At 56.8% G+C, this 22,521-nt stretch overlaps 1 protein-coding gene across 1 annotated transcript; it reads right to left on the bottom strand.

Moving 5' to 3' along the window:
• Positions 1 to 1,464: 1,464 nt before the first annotated feature.
• PNKD (PNKD metallo-beta-lactamase domain containing) lies at positions 1,465 to 22,095 on the bottom strand. Its single transcript, XM_004427547.3, has 9 exons — positions 21,935 to 22,095; positions 8,395 to 8,510; positions 8,148 to 8,260; positions 7,512 to 7,570; positions 6,688 to 6,780; positions 6,188 to 6,351; positions 5,173 to 5,259; positions 3,594 to 3,709; positions 1,465 to 3,411 (listed from the first exon to the last, which is right to left on the bottom strand). Exons 1-9 carry the CDS (start codon positions 22,093 to 22,095, stop codon positions 3,238 to 3,240), a joined length of 1,083 nt encoding a protein of 360 aa, XP_004427604.1. The 3' UTR covers positions 1,465 to 3,237.
• Between the last annotated feature and the right edge of the window lie 426 nt (positions 22,096 to 22,521).

The raw sequence follows: 22,521 nt of genomic DNA on the forward strand, positions 1-22,521 counted from the left end.
GGCTGGGCACATGACCCAAGCTGGACCAATGAAACTCAATCTTTGGGATTAGTGGAGGTTCTGATAGGTTTGGTGAACCGGTAGGCTCTAAGCCTGGAACTTCTAGAGATGATCTTTCCACTGCAGTGAGAAAGCCTGACGGAGAATGATATAAATGGAGAAGAGGGCCAGCCCTGTGGCTTAGCAGTTAAGTGTGTGAGCTTCGCTACCGGCGGCCCGGGTTCGGATCCCTGGCATGCGCCCGACACACCGCTTCTCCGGCCATGCTGAGGCCGCGTCCCACATACAGCAACTAGAAAGATGTGCAACTATGACATACAACTATCTACTGGGGCTTTGGGAAAAATAAAGGAGGAGGATTGGCAATAGATGTTAGCTCAGAGCCGGTCTTCCTCAGCAAAAAAAAACAGGAGGATTAGCACGGATGTTAGCTCAGGGCCAGTCTTCCTCAGTAAAAAGAGGAGGATTAGCATGGATGTTAGCTCAGGGCTGATCTTCCTCACAAAAAAATAAAAATTAAAAAAAATAAATGGAGAAGAAAGCAGAGCTGAATGATGACGATGCTCTTTGAATCCCTGGATCCAGCCGTGCCTGAAGTCACCATGACACAATCCCACACTTCTCAATTCCATGAGCTGATACATTTTCCCTTTGGTTGAAGTTCCTTAGTGAGTGAGGCCCTGGGGCATGCCCATTCAACAGTGACCCAGAGACCATCACAGAGCACAGACAGCTGCCCTTCTTTGGGAAGGCAAGGACCACATCCCTCCCACCCCCACCCCCACCCCCAGGACAGCCAGAGCCAGTGCCAAGGTCCCTGGTTCGTCGTGAGGGGCACCTAAGCGGGGAGACTGAGCTGTGGCTGAGGTAGGAAAGGGGGGGCCTTCTGGCTGGCTCCGAGGAAATGTGGAGCTAAGCCAGTGCTTCCCAGTTTTCAGCCATACCAGGGTCACCTTCAAGAGTTCTGCCATGGCCAAGTGTCACCTTCACTTCGTATTTTCCTATTTCAATAAACATCTTTAATCACCTTCATGAACTGAAAGCTGGTGTCACATGTCAAAAATAATTATTGACCCCAAAAGATAAATACAATGGAAACAAAATGATGTTGTTAAAGTTTATCTCAAGATAGTGGAGTCTGGCTCTTTCTTAGTTCAAGAGCCTAGAGCCAAGGCCTCACCCTTCAAGAGCTATTCACTGCTGTCTGTGACCACGCAGCACTGTCTCCCCTGGGGCCAATCGTACACCTGTGCATCTCAAGCTCTGGAAAACACTGAGGTAGCAAATTGGAAACCCTGCACAAACCCTGTGCAGCCCTGCACACGAGCCACAGAAGGATGTATTTATAGTGTTATTTTGGCCAAAGCTCTTGAAGGGTAGTAATTCCAAGTCAGCAGACCTGTGACCCAGACAGGAAATTAGGACCAGCAGTGAAGACAAGTCCACTGAGTGATCAAGCCTTGGTTAAATCATTCATTCATTCAACATTTATTGAGCGCCTACTGTGTGCCAGGCACCGTGCTAGACGCAAAAATAGAGATGCATAAGATACAGTCCATGCCCTGAAGGGTTCACAGTCTAGAAGGGGAGACGAACATGTAAACAAGTAAAATACAGTGTGAGAAGTGCCACAGGAGAAGCATTTACAAAGAGCAGAGGTAGCCTGGAGGGGAGGGGCAGGAGGGTGGTCTTCCTGGAGGAGGGGGCCTTTGAGAGGGATTGTGAGAGATGAATGGGTGTTTGCCAGTCAGACGAGGCAGGAGGAGCAGGGGAAAGGCATTCCAGGCAGAAGAGACAGCATGAGCGAAGGCACAGAGGCATGGAACTGCGTGTCATGGGGGCAGGGACGCTATTCTGGCGGTATTGCTAGAGTTGGTTCCAGAGGCTGTGGCTGGAGAGGGAGGCAGAGGCTGGATGATGAGGAGAAACTGAGGGCAGGGGGCATCTCAGAGGCTCACCAGAGGTGAGCAGAGCCTGAGGGAAGGCTTCAATACAGGAAGAGAAGGCTCCTGGCTGACCCAAGGTATGCCTGCTTGCGGAGCACAGGGATCCTCACTGTGGCTCCAAAGGGACCTGGACCCGAGACCAGAGGAGAGGCTGAGCTGAGGGAGGGCTGAGCGAGGGGAAGGGCCCAGGCCTGGAGTCCTGGAAGCTGCCACCCACGTGAGGGCTCTCGGCTCCCGGACCTCTGATTTTTGCATCTGCTGTGTGGACCCCTTCCCCCAGCCAGGATGGGGCCAAGGACCAAATGAGAAACGACACGGGAATGTTCTTGGCACACTGCAAAGGGCCAGATGAATGACTCTTTAACTAAAAGAGGAAAAGGGTTGAGGTTAAAGCAGAAGTTAGAGAAAGGCAGATGTTCCTAAGAATAAGGGCCGGCGTGAGAAAAGCCGTGGCGGACGATGGCTCTCTCCCCTGCGAAGGAGGGGCCCTTTTGGCCCTGGGCAGGGGCAGAGGCCAGGGGCAGGACCAGGCCAGCTGTGCAGGGAGCGCGTGTGACCTACAAGACTGTCGGGCTGGGGTCCCGGCCTCCCAGCCTCTGTGTCTCCTCAGCCTGAGGTCAAGGTTTCCTTGGCAACCAGGACTCTCCCTCTTCCAGGCTGCAGGGGAGTCACCGAGGCAGAGCCTGTCCAGACAGCCAGCCTTCCAGCCCTTTCCTCTTTCTCAGAAACGGCTCTGTTTGAGAAACGCCTTTGTGGGGGCGGGGTGGGGAGGAGGGGCAGTGTCTCAGTACACCAGAGCCCCGAGGCCCCTCTGAGTGGCCACTTGCCAAGGCTCCACACCTCAGGCCACTTTGGGGGAGTAGTTTCCCAGCCCTGGAGGGGAGAAGGGGGAAGATGGACTCAACCAGTTCAGGGCTCCTGCTGCCCTGGGGTCAGGGGCTACAGAGTGAGGCTTCCTGAGGGAGGGCCTGAGGGCAGCCTCGTGTCCTCACTGCCATTGCAGGAACAGGGGAAGGGAGGAGGGGACACTCCTGGTCGGGTCTGGAGATGTCCCAAGGCTCCTCCTTCCCTCTCACCCTGGGTAACTCAGCCTCACCCCACGGAGTCTTCGAGCCTTCGCCAGCCCCCCTCCTCCGGGTCTCATGGTCTCACGGCCTTGCCCTCCTCTCCCCCCACCGCAGGCGGGGAGTGATGCCCCTGCGGGCGCCGATGGAGGTGGTGTGGTAACAGTGAGGGGGTGGGTGGGGTGGACGACGGGTGGCCTCCCCACCATGGGGGGTGTGCTGGGGGGTCACTTGCTCTTGTGCACGTCCTTCAGCTGGCGGAGCTTCTCCAGGAGCTGGGCCCGGGAGCAGCCGTCGTCCCCGGTGGGGTCCGGGCCTGGCCCCAGAGCCTCCCGCAGCACCCGGCAGTGGGTCCTCAGGAACGGGTTGTAGGAGCGCTCCTCTCCCAGGGTGGACGGGCACTGTGGGAGGAGAGGCACCTGCGTTTGGTGGAAAGAGTCTGGAAAACAGACCCAACAAGGGACCCCTCCCAGCCCAGCCCCATCCCGACCCGTCCCAGCGTCCAGGAGCTCACTCGAAGGCCCCTGTACCAAGCACATCCGAGTGGTGGGGAGGGGCCCCCTCCTGGAGCCCAGCCCCGCACCGTGCTCTTGCGCTCCATCCGCTGCCGCTGGACCCACTGCAGCTTCTTCTCCCGGGCCAGGTTCTCGGGTTCCACCACGCCTGCGAAGCCCAGGTTCTCCTCCGCGTACTCGTGACCTGGGGACCGCCACGGGCGCGGAGGCGCAGGGCAGAGAGAGATTGGTGGGGTGGTCAGAAAAAGTCCTCCCTACCCCAGGCCTATGGGTGCAGACGACCAGGGAGGCGGGTGGCGCTTCCCACCCAACCCCACGGAGCTGCTTCTCTACCTGGGGGCACCAGTCAGCCAGGAGTGACGACAAAGAAGCAGTTCAGGGAGAAAACACCAGACCTGGAGCCAGGAGGCCTACATTCTAGCCCCAACTCTCTCTCTGCCCAGCTGTGCCACCTCAGGCAAGTCATGGCACCTCGCTGAGCCTCGGTTTTCTCACTTGGCAAGTGGATAAAACAATAATACCACTAGAACACAGATGTGTCCCCAGTGCCTAGAACAGAGTCTGGTACATGTTAGGTGCTCAATAAAGTATCTGTTGAATGAATGAATGGGTGAGTATATGTCTGAGGATGAACTGAGATACTAATGGATGTGTTCTAGAAACTATGGATATACAATGTACGTATGGATGTAGGGACATGCCACGTATGTATGTATGTATGGATGGATGGGTGTTCAATGTACATACATACAGAAGAATGGAGGGGTATTCAATGTACATTTGTACAGATGGATGGATGGGTATTCAATGTACATATATATGGATGGATGGATGGGTATTCAATATACACACATATGGATGGATGGATGGGTATTCAATGTACATATGTACGGATGGATGGATGGGTATTCAATGCATGTACATATGGATGGATGGATGGGTATTCAACATACATACGTACGGATGGATGGGTATTCAATATACACACATATGGATGGATGGATGGGTATTCAATGTACATATGTATGGATGGATGGATGGGTATTCAATGCACGTACCTATGGATGGATGGATGGGTATTCAACATACGTACGTACGGATGGATGGATGGGTATTCAATGTATGTACGTACTGATGGATGGATGAGTATTCAATGTACGTACATACGGATGGATGGTATTCAATATGTATGTATGTACGGGTGGATGGATGGGTATTCAATGCACGTGCGTACGGATGGATGGATGGGTATTCAATGTACATATGTATGGATAGAGGGACGTGCGGTGTGTGGATATGGATGCATGCAGTGGATACCTGCAGAGTGGATTACTGACGTCCCCCCAATAAGTGAAGGCTACTTTCTGTTCTAGGGTCTGGTTATGAAAAATCCGCCATCTCTTTGGGATGCTCTGGGGCCTGCAGGCTCCCAAGAGGCCGAGGGCTGGTTGGCAGGGGCAGCTGGTGTGAGCAGCAGAGGTGTTACAGAGCCAGCACCCCAAAACAAAGGGAGTCTGCCCGCACTGCTTGAGTTGGCTCCCAGGAGTCATCAGAGGTGGAGCTGGGGCACCTTTGGGCCAGGAGCTGGGTCGGCAGGGACTCCAGGGGAGTGAGGGGCTGGGAGGAGAGGTGGGAGGGGCCCCTCACCAGGCCACAGCAGAGTGTCGTCCCCGAGCCCCAGCACAGTGTCCAGCGAGCTCAGCATGGTCTCTGCGGTGCCCTCAAAGGTCCGTCCTGGTGAGGGCGCGGGGGGACGTTATGAGGTATAAGGTAACACAGCACAGTACGTTACCAGGTACACGGAGGGGGTCGGGACGAGCTTGCACAGCTGCGGCTGGCCGCCCGCCCTCAGCCACGCCCCTGGCATGCCCGCCTCCCGGCTTCTCCTCCCTCCTTCCCACTGGCAGCTGGGCCCAATTAGTCACCTGCCCACCCAAGCCCGAGTGTTTTTTTGTGAGGAAGATCAGCCCTGAGCTAACATCCGATGCCAATCCTCCTCTTTTTGCTGAGGAAGACTGGCCCTGGGCTAACATCCGTGCCCATCTTCCTCTCCTTCATATGGGACGCATGGCTTGACAAGCTGTGCACTGGTGCATGCCGGGGACCTGAACCTGCGAACCCCAGGCCGCCGCAGCTGAGTGCGTGCACTTAACCAAGCCCGTTTGAAGGCCTCCACTGCAATATTGACCTGTGGGTGGAGGGGGTGCTGAACCTTCAGGACCAAGCACGGTCCACGTGGGTCGCTCTTTTCCACGGAGCCCTTCCTCCTTTGCCTGTGCTGCCCTTGGGGACTCCATGCGACCCGGGACTCACGCTCCTCCCCACCCACGAGATCCCCTCTTGCTCGGGGGTCCTCCACTTGTAACCTAGTCCTGCCAGTCCCTGTATCAGAGAACCAGGCCCCACCCAGTGGAAACCAATGCCCTGCGAGATCCATGCTCAGTTACAGGCCTCCTCGCATCCTGTCCACCCCGTGGGAAGTTGCGAGGATATAAACAAATCGGGGTGAGACTGGTGGGAGTAACAGACCGAGGTCATGTCTGTGCTGAAACTGATGCTTCAATGCACTGCACGGGGCTGTGGCTGTCCTTGGGCCCCTGTCCTGGCCTCTCTCCCTCCCTCCTGGCCCCGCTCCTCCCTCTTCCCTCTCGGGGGAACTCACCACAGCCAGAGAGGAAGAGCAGGTCCCCTGAGAAGAGGCAGGAGGGACCCTTGTAGGGCTCCCCGTCCAGCAGGTAGACCAGGTGGCCTTGTGTGTGGCCGGGGGTGGCCAGAGCCTGGATCTGAAGCCGTCCCACGCTGACCACATCTTGATGACACAGGGGACTGAGAAGTGAGGCAATAGGGGACAGAAGGTACTAGAGCTTGTGCCACACTGACCCTTGCCCCACCCTCGGCCCGAGGGCTGGGTGATGCGCAGGAGCGGGGGCTTCCACACCAGGGAGAAGGCGCCGCCAGCACCCAGGGCTCCAGGCCCAAACCCTCCCTCTTCTTTGGGGTGGGCAGTGCCATTCTTCAGACGGCCTGGGACCTGCTCTCTAAGGGCCAGGAAGGGCATCAGCAAAAATCCATCCGCTGATTCCCGGGAAACACTCGCCTGAAGGGCGGGGGTGAGGGACAGGGCCCATGGAAGGGCCACCCCACCCCCGGTCAGGGCCTTACTGGGTGAGGTAGGGGATGCCGTCCTGAGGGCTCCCGTACACCCGACAGTCCTGGTGCCGCCGGCTGAGGTCACGGTTCCCTCCACTGTGGTCCCTGTAGGATGCAGAGACGGGAGTGGGCTGGGGGGTGGGGGCTTTGAGGGGCTACTGGACTGCGCCTGCTCCCCTCCCCCTTCCCACAGCATCTCCAGGCCTTAGAGCCCTGGGGCCCCTGGCTTCTGGACTCAGCCAAGCTGCCCACACCTCCAGGCCTTGTTCAGCCTGTTCCCTTGCCCAGAATGTCATGCCCACAACTCGCCCCCCCCGCCCCCTCCATCCCCTGGCCAATGCCAACTGATCTTTTCGGACTCTCAGCTCCAGGGTCATCGGCCTCTAATTCCTCCAAGTGGATCTGATCACACCCCACCCGGCACCCCCCACCCCCCGTACCTCATGCCAATTGCCACCTAAATGTCTGTCACTGGCGTACACTTGCACGCAGGGCTGTCTCCCCTACTGCACTATAATCTCCTGAGGGAAGAGCTCACAGGGTCTGTCTGTGCCTGGTACACAGCAGGCATCTAATACATGCCCTTGGAATGAAAGATAAATGCCTGCCCTGCCCTCCTCCCGGGCTTCAGGAGCCTGATAAGCAGAGTGGTGGGAGACCTGCCCTCTCTGCTGGTGTCCCAGGGACCTCATGAGGAAGATGAGTGCCCACCTATTCTGACTTCCTGGCCCTCCACCCCACCTGTCCTCGGGGGGCCCAGGCCTGGCAAGCCCAGCTGGGCAAGGGTCAGCCAGGGAAGATCGTCTGCACCCAGACCCCCCACCCCAGCCCCTTACCAGTGCTTGTGGGTGCAGAGAATGGCCACCAAGGTAACACCTTCCTTTTCAATGGAAGCCTGCGGGGAGAGGAGGCGCTGAGACTGAGGAGCAGGATGCAGAGGGAGATGGGGGGGCATGGGTGAGGCGAGGGAGGGGATGCAGCTAGAGGGTGAGGAGTGGAGGGTGGGGGAAAGGGGGGGCAGCTGAGACCCTGCACGGGCACATGGGAGGGGAGGAGACTTGTGAGGGGACAGACACACGCACACACAGAGAAAATAAGAAATGGGAGGGAAAGATGGAGAGACCTGGATGCTGACAGACAGAGGTGAGGAAAAGAGGGTCAGAAAGGGGGCCACAGAGTGAGACAGAGGACTCACTAGACCCACGGTCCTGGGGCAGCACTCCTTTCCCTCTGCAAGGTTCTCCCATGGCTGCCCGCCACCTCCCCCCGCTGGCCTCCAGCCCTGCCCTGGACACTGACCCCTCCCCCATGCTGTGGTTGTGGGGGTCTCTGTGTGCATGTGCGTCTCGGGTTGGTGTGTGAATGTACGTGGGGGGCGCACATCCCACTGGCAGAGGGAGCAGGGTCAGCCCCGCTCTATCGAGGAGAAGCTGCCAGTCCCCAAGGTGAGCCCAGCCCCCATCCTCCCTCACCTGCACAGCCTGAGGGTCTGAAGGGTCCACAGCCACAGCCAGCCGAGCCTGGATGTCGATGATGAGGTAGCTGTAGTTGTCCGAGAGGACGGGGATGGGAAGCACCTTCACTCCTGGGGGACAAAGAGGGGCTCTGGGCGGGTGCCAGGCAGGGAGCCCAGGAGTCAGGGTATGTGATGGGGGGTAGGCAGGGAGGGGGGATGGGCACAGCCTGGGGCCATGCTGGCCAGGGGCAGCCAGGGCTCACCGTTGAAGAGGCGGGGCTGGGTTCTGGAGTGGCCCTTGGGGTAGCGATTCCGAGCCCTGCGCAGCTGCTGGCGGTAGAAGAGGTACCCGAGCCAGGTGCGGGTGTACAGGCTGTACCTGCGGGTGGGATGTGTGTGCTCAGCCCCGCCCCCCGCCCTCGCCCCTCCGTGAGGCCCAGGCCGCACATCCCCACTCCCGTGGCCGTGACGAGTCAATGCAACTCCACCGCCACTTATCGTGTGCCTACCGTCTGCCCCGGTCAGTACTCAGGACAGGATGGCGACGATACACACCCCCAGCTCACCGCCCATCAGAGATGTGAACTGAGGAATTCACAGAAGAGGCTCAGAGGGTGAGGGGTTTATTGGGTAAAAGGGGTGTAGAAGTTAGGAAGCTGACATGAGGTGGGAAAAACATTTCAGGAAGAGCAGGGGGGCATCACAGTCATGGCGGGGACTTGCTGAACCAGATCCTGGCCCCATCCCCAGCGTCCTCATCCCCAAGTCTGTGATTCAGCAGGTCTGGGTGAGCCCTGGGAATCCGCATTTCCAACAAGCTCCAGGTGATGGCGACGCTGCTGGCCCAGAGACCCCAATCTGAGAACCACTGGGACAGAGGAAACAGTAGGCCAAGGCCCAGAGGCAGCAGACAGCAGGGCTTGTTTGAGGAAAGTGTGGAAAGTTCTGTTTGGCTGTTTGGTAGAGGGAGCAGGGAGAGGCTGGATGGGCTGCCCACATCGGTCCCTCCTCTGGCCACCATTCCAGGCCATCCCAGGCTACACACCGAAAAGGTGGCACAAGAAACAGAGGGGACTTGCGAGTGACAGAGTCCTCCAAACACAGGATGCCAGCACACAGGGCCAGCTGCACAGGCGGGCGACCTGTGCGGTCACACAGGGCCCCACACTTGGTTTAATGCTCTGCTGTCGCCATCTTGAAATTCTTAATGACTTCACCTTTGAACCTGTGTTTTGTAAGTGAAGTCTGATGAGACAACAGGACAGGCTCCCAAGCAGAGGGAGACACACGGTATGCGGATGCTCCGTTCCTTGCTGCCCCATATACATATCACATTTGCAATGGCCCACAAGCACAGAATTCTGGCGGACCCACTACACGTGGGAAGTCAAGGCTCAAAGTGAGTACAAGGTGAGTGGACGTTTACGACTGAGTGAGGGGGGCACTGACTAGCCTGAGAGGCCATGCTTTTGGTTCAATCCAGAATTTGCTTCAAAGGCATAAAGAAGGTAGCAATGTTCTAAGAAACACACATGACCAAGGACCCACCACCTCCCTTCTTACTGTTACTTCCCTGTGTGGTCCAATCATCCTTGCTGCACACGATGCTACAGAAGGAAAGAGAACGAGGGTGACCGACCCGTCCTTTCCTCAGTCCCTCCTCGCTCATCAGTACACGGAAGGGAGAGACAGCTGGTAGGATGCGCGCGTGTTAAGAAGTGGAATGAAAACAGCTGAGTTGGTTTTGTGTGGCATTTCCACCGTTCTGGTAAGAACAAAACACATATCCATGTGCAAGCTAAGAAATGGGAGTTGCGGAGTTTTAGTGATTCCACATATGACTTAAATGTTCTTACATTTGCATTTAAAACTTGCATCGCACAGCATAAAAATGAATGGCAAAATTCACGCTAATAATTTAGATTTTAAATTTTTCTTAGAACGACATTAAGTAGCAAATGAAAAACATCATGAAAAATCAAAAGAGAGATTGTAGAAGAAAGGAAAAACTTTATATTTTAGTAACTTTAATGGCCCTTTTTTCCTGCTTTTTGAACAAGAGGCTCCAAATTTCTTTTTACACTGGGCCCTACAAAGTATGTAGCCAGCCCTGCCAGCACCGGAAGGAGCTGTCTCAGGCCCCGGCCTCTCAGAGACTGAGGCTAGGGTGGGGCTAGAGGGTGTCAATGCTTCGAGTTAGACAGCAGTCAGTCAGCAAAGGGGGCGGATTCTGGCTGATTAAATTGGAGACAGAAAAGTCTAGGCTAGAGGGTACATGAGGGACCCTAAACCTCTGCTGGGATTTACTGTATGTTGGGGAGCGGGGGTGCAGGGCGGCTGCTCTTCAAGCCCCTTTGGGAAGAGCTGGCTGATTTGACTGTAAACAGTCAATCAAAACCAAGCAGGTTTCCATGACAATTTGGTGGAATGATTTAGCTACAGTTTAATCATTACAATCCCTGTTCTGTGTGTGCCCACGCACTTGTATCCATTGAGAATTTGGACACACTATGGGCGTTTCTGCATCCTTTATGTGTCTTCACGTCCATTTTTCATAGGCCCTCTTTTCGTTTTATTTTTAAGTCAGTTTCAAGCCACTTCCTACTTTAAGTCATTCAACAACATTTCATGAGGCCTGGCTATTAACACAGGCGCCGCCCTCTGGCGACTTATATTCTTAAGTGACAGGAGCTACTATTTTAGATATGGGAGTCATCCCGGGAAGGCCTCTGTGAGGAAGTGACATTTCCAAGAAGTCAGGGAACGGAGTGTGAGAATCTGGGGAAGGCTGGCCAAGAATAGGCAATCAAGAAGCGCAAAATCCCGCAGGGAAGGAGCAGCTGGAGGGAGCTGCCGACTGCCTCTGCTGTGCTGTTGTCATAACAAAGAGCTGGCCCTGCAGAGGTGCCAGGCGGATGGGGCGGGGGGACGACGGAAATATCCTGGATTGGATTCGAGACCAGAAAAAGATCATTAGTGGGACAAGTGGCGAAATCTCAATCAGGTCTGGAGAGTGGTTAATAGTTTGTAATGAGGTTAATTTCTTGGTTTTGAGAATTGCACTATGGTCACAAAAGATGCTAACATTTGGGGGAGCTGCGTGGGGGTATATGGGAATTCTGTGTACTATTTTTGCAAGTCTGAAATTATTTCAAAATGCAAAGTTAAAAAGCAATAAATAAATCACCCTTTCCCTGTGCCCGACACCACCTCGCATCCGTGCTCAGAGTCCTGTTCTGACTTCATTTCTTCCTATTAGGCTTATGGAAAGTGCAGGGGCTCAGGCAAGAGAAAGCTCTGGGTTCCAGTCACGGCGTGGCCCATCCCAGCTCTGAGACCGTGGGCAAGATCGGGTTCCTCATTATAGGGGCACTAGCCTGCATGCCCTTTAACAGCCATGTCTCCTTCTGGCCCCCTTCTGGGCAGGACGCCAACCGTCTGGGCAGGACGCCCAGCTGCTGGGATTTGTAACAATCCGGGGCCTGGCCAGCCCAGATCTTACCTTATCTCACTCAAAGAACATCATGTCTTAAAGGAACACAGAGCCCCTCCGCGTAAGGTACTGTTCCCGGAAACCCTGTCGTGCCAGGGACAGCCCCTCTTGGCAAGCACATAGCCTCTGTGGCCCCTGCTTACATAAGCAGCCCCCTCCCTGCCCGCGGTAGTGGTGCGCAGCTCCGTCTAGCCGGCACCCCTAGACACTCCCCGTAAGTAAATCCCAATAAACCCTTACGTCTTGTATGCTGTCTCTGGGTCTTTTCTTTGGTCGCTCCACTACATATCCTGCACTGCTTGCACACTGGGTGTGCGGCCAGACACTCATCTAGAAAATGGTGGTAACAGGACTTACGCCTGCAGGACTGTGTGAGACTAAGTGACATAAAACAAGATAACAAGGGGGCCGACCCAGTGGCATAGCGGTTAAGTGCGCGCGCTCCACCTCGGTGGCCCGGGGTTCACAGGTTTGGATCCCAGGCGCGCACAAACACACACCACTTGTCAAGCCATGCTGTGGCAGCTTCCCATATAAAGTAGAGGAAGATGGGCATGGATGTTAGCCCAGGGCCAATCTTCTTCAGCAAAAAGAGGAAGATAGCTGAGGATGTTAGTTCAGGGCTGATCTTCCTCACAAAAAAAAAAAAAAAAAGAAACAAGATAATAAGCGTTAAGACTCTCGGGGGCCTGGTGGGTGGAAGGTGTTTAGTAACTGTCGTTTCTTCCCAAATTCAGCCGGGCACCCCTCACAGCTGCCAGAAGATGGCTGTCCACATCTGGCAGGGACTGATAAATGTTCTGTCTTCTCTTACTGGATGCCTGTTATGTGTGTTTCTTCCCCCAACAAAGGTCAAGATCCACGAGGGCAGGGACTGTGCGCTGAGAAGCGGCAGTAAACAAGGGCTTTCTCTTTCACTTGCTTTACTCAGCGAATATTTACTGCACATGCTGGACAGGGCGCAGACAGCAGAGAGCAAGGGCGACCGGTCCCCGCTAATGTAGGGAGAGGAGCAGCCCACAGACACCAAATGGGAAAACCATCAATCAAGGAGCAAGCAGTTACTCACAGCTGGGATGGAAGAGAGTCGTGGGGAGGGAGACGTCTTACTGTAGACAGGGTGGTCGGGGAAGGCCCCTCCTCTGAGGGCAACAGTCAAGCTGGGAAAGGAAAGATGAGCGAGCTAGCAGTGCAACTGTCTGGGTGGTGCAGCACAACGCCCCAGGGCAGGCAGGAGTGGCGCCCACGTTCTAGGGGTTGCCAGGAGGCCGCGGAGTCCCTAGGCTGGGCCAGAGGGGTGGACAGTGCCAGAGAAGCGGTCAGCGAGATGGGCAGGGGCCAGGCCACGGAGGGGGGTGGAAAACTGCTGGGGGATTTTAAAGCGGGGAAGCTACATGTTCTGACTTCCCTTTTTAAGAGCTTGTTCAGCTGCTGTGTGGAGGGCACAGTGGAAAGGAGCAGAGTGGAAGGTGGCAGGGGGAACTGAGTCACTGGGGGAGATGACAAGGGCCTGGACTCGAGGGGGTGTTGGAGATGGAGAAAGGGGGGTACGTGCCCCCCCACGCGTGGCGGGAGGAACGGGGTGGCCCTTGTGGGCCTCAAGTCTGGATCCCTGTGCGGGGGCGGGGGAGGTGAGGCAGGCCCGAGGCAGGGAGGGAGGGGGGAGGGGCGTGAGGACCTGACCGAGCTGGGCTCTCTTCCAGGCCGGGTCTTTCCCTGACAATGACTTCCACATGACTCCCTCAAGTCCCTAAGCACCGGCTCCTCCTTCGTCTGCCGGCGGTGGGCCATGTCGCAATCAAAGGTTCCAAAAGCTGTCAGTTTCTCTCCCTTCTCTCTCTTTCCGGCAAAGGCCCCGTCATCCTCCCAGCTGCATAGCTTGGGTGCCCATTTAACCCTCTCCTTGGCTTATGCAACCAAAACAGAGTCCCTCTCGATTTCACCTTCCACCCCCACCACGTGGGCTCACCCACTGGGAACAGGCCCTGGAAGCTCTTACCTGGGCCCTTACGAAAGCCTCCTTGACCCAGCTCTCTGCTCTGAACCAAACTGCAAACCACTGGCAAAAATATAAGTTCCTAAAGCACCGCCTTTGACTGAGTCCCGCTCCTGCTCAAAAACCTTCAGTGGCTGCCCACTGCCACGGGAGAGGGTCCTACTCCCAGCCAGGCCTCTGTGAACTGGACCAAAGCAAGTCTCTGCCTCTCCGCTCTGTACAGCCCAGTGAAAAACCCTGTGCTCCCAAGAGTGAACTAGCAGAAACCCCGAGTGTCCATCAACAGCACGCTGCACAAATAAGCCAGGACATATTCAGACCATGGAAAATTACACAGCCAGGAAAAGGAATGGTCTAGAGCACCAGGTCTCAGCATGCACACAGCTCAAACACATAATGTTGAGCTAACAGACATACTGCAGAGAAAAGAGCCAGTCTGATGATATTTATTAAAAATGCCAAAGCATGCAAAACCATCTTCTATGTTGTCGAGGGATACAGACATAAGTAGTAAAAGAATGAAGGCAGCCGAGGGAATGGTCAACAGCAGGGTTTCCTCAGGGGCAGGGAGGAGGCGGGCTGGGGAGGTGGGCACAGGGGCTTCACAGTTTCTCTGTAATTTTTTCTCTCTTAAGCTGGGGGCGGGGGGGGGACTGTTATATTGTCCATCTTCTTTTGAACGCCTGAAATAACTCATTAAAATTTCAGAACTACAGTCCTGCCTTGGCTCCCGCAGGCCTCTCAGCCTGGAATACCCTCCAGGCCTTCCCTCCCTACCAGAATCCTAAGCTTCCTTCAGGGCTGAGCTCAAAGCCGGCTCCCTAGAACCCCAGAGCAGACGCCTCCTTCCCCTCTCCATCTGGAGCACTCAGACCCCCCGCCCTGCCCCTGCCCCCGCCCCCAGGAGCTGAGCCCCTCAGAGGCAAGGCCTTCTTGACTTCTACCTGGTGCCCTACTCAGCGCCGCGCAGGGGGCAACCCAGCCCGCACCTCGTGGCTCCTCTGCAGCCCTGGAGCCCCAGCACTAGCACAGCACACAAGTGGCACTCACGAAACGCTGGCTTAGAGACCAGGAAGGCCGGGGAGGGCCGGGAAGGCAAGGGTTAAAGGGACTGAGCACAGCAAGTGGACGTCAACTCTGCGGCCCCATGCCAGGCTGGGGGACCCTGTGAGGCCCAGTGTGGGCGTCTGGGGCCCAAGTTACAGCCCCCTCTGCCCCTGCTCTCCCTCCCCCCCTTACCCACCTGGCCAAGCAGGGTGCTCTGCTCAGCGGTTGTGTCACTAGAGCACAAAATCCCAACTTCCCCTGCCCTGGGGTCTGGACCCAGGGCCCCTGAAGTGGAGGAGACAGAGGGAGCACTGGACGGGGGTCTGCAGAGCGGTCCACGGTGCTGGCTCTGCCTACACAGGTTGAAGTGTCTCTCTGGGGCTCACCGGCCTCATCTTTTAGTAACAATGACCTCTTCCACAGCTTTCCTGGACCCGGCCTGTGGGCAGCCCTGGGCTAAGTGTCTCCCGTCATCCAACAAACCTCCCCGAGGCCGGTACTCTGTTTCCTGCATTTTACAGAGGAGGGCATCAAGGCCCAGAAGAGCAAAGGTATTTCCTCAGGATCACAGAGCAGTGAGGCGTGGGCCCGATTCACCCCGCACCCTCACCCTGGAGTCCACTCTCTCAACCGCTAAAATCCTCCCCAAATCCCAAATGAGGGGAGAGGGTGAGATGAGTGGGCCTGAACTATTTTGGGGTAGACCCACTCCTTTGAGGGCCTTTGCTGAGAAAAATGATATGTCAGGGTGATCACAGTGACCCGGCCACGCAGCCCAGGATGTGCCCTCCGGGACCTCCTGGAGCCCTGGTTTGAGCCTCTGAGACACAGACCCCTTTGAGAATCTGGTGAACGCTGTGAATTCTCTCCCCAGAGCAGCTCGTTACATACGCAACATTTTGCCGCGACTGCAGAGGGTCAGCGACCCCCACGCATCTCAGGATAAGACGCCCTGAACCGGAGAATTCCGAAGACCCTTTTCAAATCAAGGCTCTGTGATTCCGAATCCTACACTTATGACTGGGTTTATGGTACCATGGGCGGTGTCGCAAGCCAGATGGAGAAGAGAACTTAGGAAAAAAGAACAGACCCTAAACAGGAAAACGTGGAGGTGCAGGAGTCAGTGGGAAGAAGCTGTCCTTCTATCTCCTAGGCCCCCACCAGCTGGGATGTCCCTGCCCCATGTAATGGGTCCTTGGTTTCTTGAGCCATTACCAGACACACAGCCTCCTTTCTTCCGTTGTGGAGGCAAGAAGCAGGAACTCACTCCTCAAGCTTCAGTTTCACTGAGTCACTGAGCGCTCCTCCCCTCTGCAAGAGCAGCTGAACCCAGAAAGTTCCCGTGACTTACAAGATGACAATGGCACCCTGGGGCCAGCCGTGGGATCCAAACCCTCTGTCGTGCGTTCCCAGGCATGGTCAGGAAACTGGGATGCAGGCTGTGGGCTACCGGCATCAGAATGATCCAGGGGTGCTACTTAGATAGGAAGATTCTGACCTTGTCTTCTTTGGCCCCCCCTTGCTGGATTCTGATTCAGCAGTTCTGGGGCCCAGAACTACCCACTGTCACCTCAAAAGAAAAGAAAGTTCCCTAATTGGTCCTCTGGGACCCAGGTGGGAGACAGAAAAACCACTCTGCAGGGTGGGGCAGAGGGTGGGGGCAGCCGGCCTGGGGTGAGCCCCACAGCTGTCCTGCGGGGCCTTCCCCTGGGGTTAGGGCTGCGGACACAGCACCAGCCACCCCTGGGAGGGGTCACGGCACACTCTTCGCTCCTCAGCTCACTGAACCGGAGCGTGGCTTCTCTGGTATCTGAGTCCGGACCTCCAGCCCCATGGGAGGCTGTGGGACGGCTGGGGACAGTGAGACACGGCCCCTCCCCCACACCGCGGCCCTGTGGCCCACAGTGCAGGACACACAATGAAGCTCTTCTTCTTCCCCTCCTCCCTCGGCCAGTCTCACCACGCTGGGCGGCCCCCAGAGAGGCCTGAGGGCTTTCAAGTGTCTGTCCCAGCTAGGCCCTGGGCACCAGCCTCAGGGCAGCCTGGGGCTGGAGGGGAGCAGTGTGAAGGGGGGCTCTGCATCCAACAGAATGACCTGGAAGGCCGCTGCCGCAAGGGTCACCTACCTCGACCCCTCCCCCTCCCTCTGGTACCCCTTAAATGACCCCCGATGCCGGTGAGGCCCCAGACTCCACCCGGACCCAACAGGCAAGCCCTGGCTGGCGAGGCCTCTGGTCAGGGGGTGCTTCTGGCTCATGTCCCCAGGACCAGCTTGCTGGTATCTGACTTTGTATCTGACTATCTGAGGCTTTGTATCTGACCAGCGACAGGGCATTCTTTATGAACCAAAGCTGGAAATGCCTGTCTGAGGGCAGAGGGACCTGGAGGGCCCCCAGGACACAGAGTTCTGGAGTGGGGGCCGCTCCCTCGGGAACAAAGAGAGCTGCTCAATGTTTTGTGCTTTCTCAAAACCGAGGAAACTGAAGAAGATAATGAGACAGCTAGAAAGGCCCTAGAGGGTGAGCTTCCTGAGGCTGCCAGCAGGCCTGGGGGAGGGCACTTCCCCATGCCCAGGAGAGGGGCAGTGTCTGCACGCGGTCACACCCAGGCCTGGCCGGGAGATGGCGGGCCTGTGTCCACTGTCTCCGTGCCCACCCCGGGAATGCTCTTCTACAGCCTTCTCAGCCCTCTCCAGACTTCGCCATCTTTCCCCGAGGGAGGAGGAGCTGCTGCTGAGGGCTCGTGGGGAGGATCGGGGGCAGCGGCTGCTGGCGGCCTCTCCCCGTGTCTCGTTCCTGGCCGGGAGGCCTGGACTAGTTGTCTCCTTGCCCGTGATTCTGGGCCACCTGCCCAGCCAAGGCCCCTGGGTCTTGTTTGGTTTGGGATTTGGTCTGTTTCTTTTGGCTTTCCCACACTCTCTCTCCCCCCGATCCCAGGCCCTCTTGATTCATTCCTGCTCCCTGGGCCAGGCCTGTGGGGTCCAGTGGGGGAATCAGACCTGTGAACCCCTATCGCAAGAACAAGCAAGAATACGCAATGAGTGCTCTAAGAGGGAAGCCAGTGCCAGGGCCACACTGGAGGCAGAGATGAATTCTGACTGGGGAGGCTGGGCGGGCTTCGTGGAGGGGACGGCCCTGGGCCAAGCTTTTTATTCATTCATTCAAAAAACATTAATGAGGGCCAACTCTGTGCCAGGTACTATTCTAGAAGCTGAAATACAAGAATGAAGTTTCTTCCCTCATGTGGCTCATATTCTAGTTGGAGGAAAAACCCAATAAACAAATAGACAAGTCACTAAGTCAAGTGTGTCATATGGTGATATGTACTATGGAGAATAACAAAGCAGGGTAGAGGCCCTAGAAAGCACAGGTGTGAGGGCGTTGCTATTTTTATATGGGGTGGTCAGGACAGGCCTCTTTAACAAGGCGAAATTTGAGCAGAGATCTGAAGGAAGTGAGGCACAAGCCATGAGGCTATCTAGGGGAAGAAGGTTCTAGTGAGAGAGAACAGCAGCAAAAGGGCTCGGAGGTGAGACTGTCCTGGAGTGTCTGAGGGACAGCAAAGTGGCCTGGGCGGCCGAGCAAAGAGAAGAGCAGAAAAGGTGTGGTGGGGGATGGGCAGGTCACACAGGGCCTCTAAGCCATTCTGAGCGATCTGAGCAGAGAAGTGATGTGTTTCTGACTTAAATCTTCATAGTGTCATTCCGGCTGCTGTGTTGAGAATGTTTTAAGGGTACAAAGGCCGAAGGAAGCAGTCACTTTGGGAGGGCAGCTGAGAGATGACGGTGGCTCGGCCCAGGGCGGCAGCAGTGGGGGTGGGGATAGTGTTCAGATCTTAGGTCTACTTTGAAGGCGAGCTTTGAGGATTTGACAAGTAGAGACGCAGGGAGGAAAGAAGGTCTGAGAGGCCCCAGAGAGAGGTACAGAAAGAGCTCAGGGCCTGGGAAAGATGGAATTGGACAGGTCTGGAGGGGTGTGGGAGGGCTCCAAAGACCCAGGTGAGGGGTGGGGACTCCATTCCTGCGGCTTGGGGAAGGGGGCATACAGCAGAGGGGAAGCTGGGTCAGGGGAGAGCAGAGAGGCTGAGGGGCTGCAGCTCCCCAAGGTCCCAAAGGCCCGCAGGCTGTGTTGTGGATGGCCCAGACCACCGCCTCTACCCGGCCTTCAGGCCACAGGCAGCTGGATCATGCACTCAAGGGCTCAGGACTCCTGCCACCCCTGGAAATCAAGCCAGTGGGTCTCACTGGCCCCAGAGAAGGCGTTTCCTCTTGTGGAAGTGGAGCAAGCAAGGCTGGTCCCGGGGACAGTTGGTTTTCCTTGGGTCAGGAGGGTCAAGAAAGATCCTCCATGCCTAGGAATGAAGAGGGGGCTTGCTCAGGGAGGGAGGAAGGGAGGGCTTTGTCAGCCAGGACCGTCCATCCCCAAAGGCTGGCCGCCATCCACCTCCTTAGCTCTGCAAGACATTCCCAGCCCTGCACAAGCCCAGCCTTGTTCCCCATTCACCCCACGGCCCTGCAGACAGAGGCTCTGCTCAGGGCCGTTCTGCAAACCCCCTTCAACTACCAGGAGAAGGCAAAGGGGCAGAGGGAAACAGAGGCACGAATCAGGGGCACACACTCCTGATCCCAGCCTCCTCAAGCATACACTGTCACTCCCAGGGAACTTGTCACGCCCTGCCTCCTGCCACCCTCTGAGTCCCTGTTCACACGTTCCTTTCCCTGACTCCTTGACAACAGCGACCAGTCTCTGCTCGTATCTGTGATCCCACGATCCCGACCCAGGGCAGTTAGGGGGTCACTGCATGAATGAAGGGATGTGGGATTTCCTGACGGATGGGTGGGCAGGACAGGCTTGGAAGCCAGGAGCAGAAGTACGTAAGGAATCTCCAGAAGGAGTCTGGCCATTGCCAACCGCCCTCCCTCCCACCCATGCCCCATGCTACAGAACAAGCAGTTGCTAACATTTCCTGAGCCAGGCCCTGTGCACTTACTGCACGATTTCATCTGACCCTCACAGGAGCCCTAGGAGGTAGGTACCATTACCATGCCCATTTCACAGACGCAAACAACTGAGGCACAGAGAGGCTGAGTTATCTGTCCCAGGTCACATGGCTACTAAGCAACAAAGCTAGGATTCAAAAGCAGATCTGTCAGACCCACATGCTATGTGCTTAACTCGAACACACCGTCTCCCAGGCCCCACAGAGTCCCCGATGCGTGTGCCTCCCTGCGGTCAGCCCGGATCCACCCTCCGCTGTGGCCACTTATCCCCATCTCAAGACAACTGTGGTTATGTTTGAGGAAAGCCCTTTACAGATTGTCAAAACACCAGTGATTATTGTCATTAACGACAACAACCCCTTCTCTCCCAGCTGCCGCTTAGTGTTTCCACCATCTGCTTTCTAGCCTGCCCTGGAATCCTCTATTTGTGGTCATCTCAGCCACACGTTTAGGATGGAATGTGCCCATGCACGCTGCCCCTCCCCATCATGTCCTGCCCATCCCATCCCCCTTCCTCTCCATCCTTCCTGGAGGCACCCCCACAGCATCCACACCTGCCCATTTCCCCCAGACCATTTCCTGCTAACACCCCGGTCCCTCCCAGCAGCCAGCGGCCTCTCCCCCAGGGGACTGGACTGATTGTTTCCCAGACTATAGAGGGGCAGGATCTGGAATTCTGATTCCAGGCACGCCCTTCTGCTCTGCAAATTTGGGGAGCTGATTCCAAGCCAACCTTGAAATCCAGACACAGGAAAGCCCGTAGGAATTCTGAATCCCAAAGAAGCTCTCTGAGAATTCTAAAGAAGCTCTCTGGGAATTCCAAGTTTGAGGATCTGGAAACTCCCAGATCCCAGGTTCTAGGAACAACCAAACTCTCAGAATTCTGAGATGGCAATCTTGGGAATTCTGATCTCAGGACTTCTGATTTCAGTTCCTCGTGCAAACGTCTATTTTCCACTTCCTCAGGCCGTTTGTATGACTGCAATGTTACCAATCTTGAAAGCCAGAAGTAGATTTAAAAATCCTTCCCCAAATAGAGCTGTAAAATTCCTAGAAATTTGGTGGGGAGAAATGTTTTTAAATCCCAAATATGAAGATATTTACATATTTGTAAATCTCATTATTTTAATGCTATTTGCAGGGCAATGGTGACTTGGAGCATAATTGAGAATGTGACCACTGTTTGGGCAATAAGAGATGTGAATGCTCCAAAAGGCACACACACAAGACTCTCCCTCCCCCGCCATGATTTTCCAGTTTTTCCTCCACTAGCCCCTTACAGCTCTATTTCTTAGACGGAGTGTGAGCAGAATCCTAGGGCTGAAGCTTCTGGGATATCTTGGGTGGCCTGGGGAAGAGGGGTGGATTGTACAATGCCTTCTCTGAAGCTCAGGAAATTCCCAGGCTTAGGCCCTCCCCCGAAGCTGGCCTGTGGCCAGGGCTCCCACAGTTCGTGTCCCCAACATCACTCTCCTTCCTCTGGGGGTTGAGGTCTTGCCCCCTGGCCTTGCTGGTAGTGGACAGGGGATAGGGGCCCTAGGAGACTTTCTTGGGGCTCCTTCCCTGCCTCTTAGTGTCTCATGGCAGATCAGAGTTGGTTACCAGGCTTGCCCGGCCCAGGAAGGGACAGAAGTAGGGGGAAGGGGTGAGTGAGGACTGGGAGGCAGGGGGGTCCAGAGGGAAAGTCTTGGAGAGGGTCAGTGAACGTTGCCAGGTCAGGCTGAGGGAGCAGCCTGGGGCTTTGGACACGGGCCAGTGTGTGGGAATAGAAAGAAAGGGCCAGACTGACCTGCAGAGTTGGGACTCTGGCTTGGGACAGAAGCGCTCACATGGTGTGGTGGGGAGCTGGGTGATGGGGAGAGGGGCAGGGACGCAGGAAGGAGCTGGCGGTTTCAAGTGACGCTTAGATGCCCGAGGCATTCCTTCTCTCCTGCACCTGTCAAACGGGGGCCTCCGGCCCGGGGTTCCGCACCCACCTTCCTTTTCCAGCTCCCTGGTCTCCAGCCCCTCATGTGGCGCTTTTCTCCAGATGTCCTCTCCCGTGCCCTTTCCCTGGCTACCCTGGCCTGCCCCTCCAAGCCTCCTCCCTTTAGTCCCCCCAAATCACTGGTCTCCAGCCTGCCTCCCTGATCGCTCTTCTCTGGCCCTGGATCCCCTAGCCCTAGCCCCGTCCGAACCCCCAAGCTTCCCGGGCCTCCGCCTCTCAGCCCCCTTTCCCAGCGCGCTCGCCTTCCCGAGCCCCGCATCCCGCCGGAGCTCGGCACTAACCCGATTCGGAAGAGCAGCCGCTTGCTGCGCGCCATGAGCAGGCCACGGAGGGTCCGCCGCGCTCGGCAGCCGCGGGGGCCGAGCAGCAGGACGAGACCGAGGAGCAGCAGCCCGCAGCCGGCGACCCACAGCCACTGCGCAGGCCAGCCTTGCCAGGCCATGCTGGGGGCAGGCGCCCGCGGCGGCCCCGGGGCGGGGCGGGGCGTTGCTAGGCGACGGGTCGGCCCGGGCCCCCACGCGGGGAACCTGCCGGGCGGGAGCCCCGCCCCCTGCGCCGGCGGGCTGGGGGGCGTGGGGGCGTTCTGGCCCCGCCCCACCATGGGCTCGCCTTCGGACCCGCCCCCTCGCGACCCTGGGCGCAGCGCACGCCCTGAGTGCCACCGGGCAGGAGGCGGGGCCCCAGCGGGCCTCGGACCTGCGCTGATCCAGGTGCACACCGCCTGAGTCTTGGGAGGGGCCCAAGGCTCGCAGGCCGCCCCCCACCTTCCCCCTCCTGGGGACTCGGGGAGAGGCCCTGGAATGGTCCTCTTGGCGGGAAACCTTAGACTCATCCACTTTCTCAGCTAGAAGGAACTTGACAGAGCATA

Source organism: Ceratotherium simum, chromosome 37 (assembly GCF_057802395.1).
Source record: "Ceratotherium simum simum isolate JZ-2026a chromosome 37, ASM5780239v1, whole genome shotgun sequence".
Taxonomy (NCBI): Eukaryota; Metazoa; Chordata; class Mammalia; order Perissodactyla; family Rhinocerotidae; genus Ceratotherium; species Ceratotherium simum.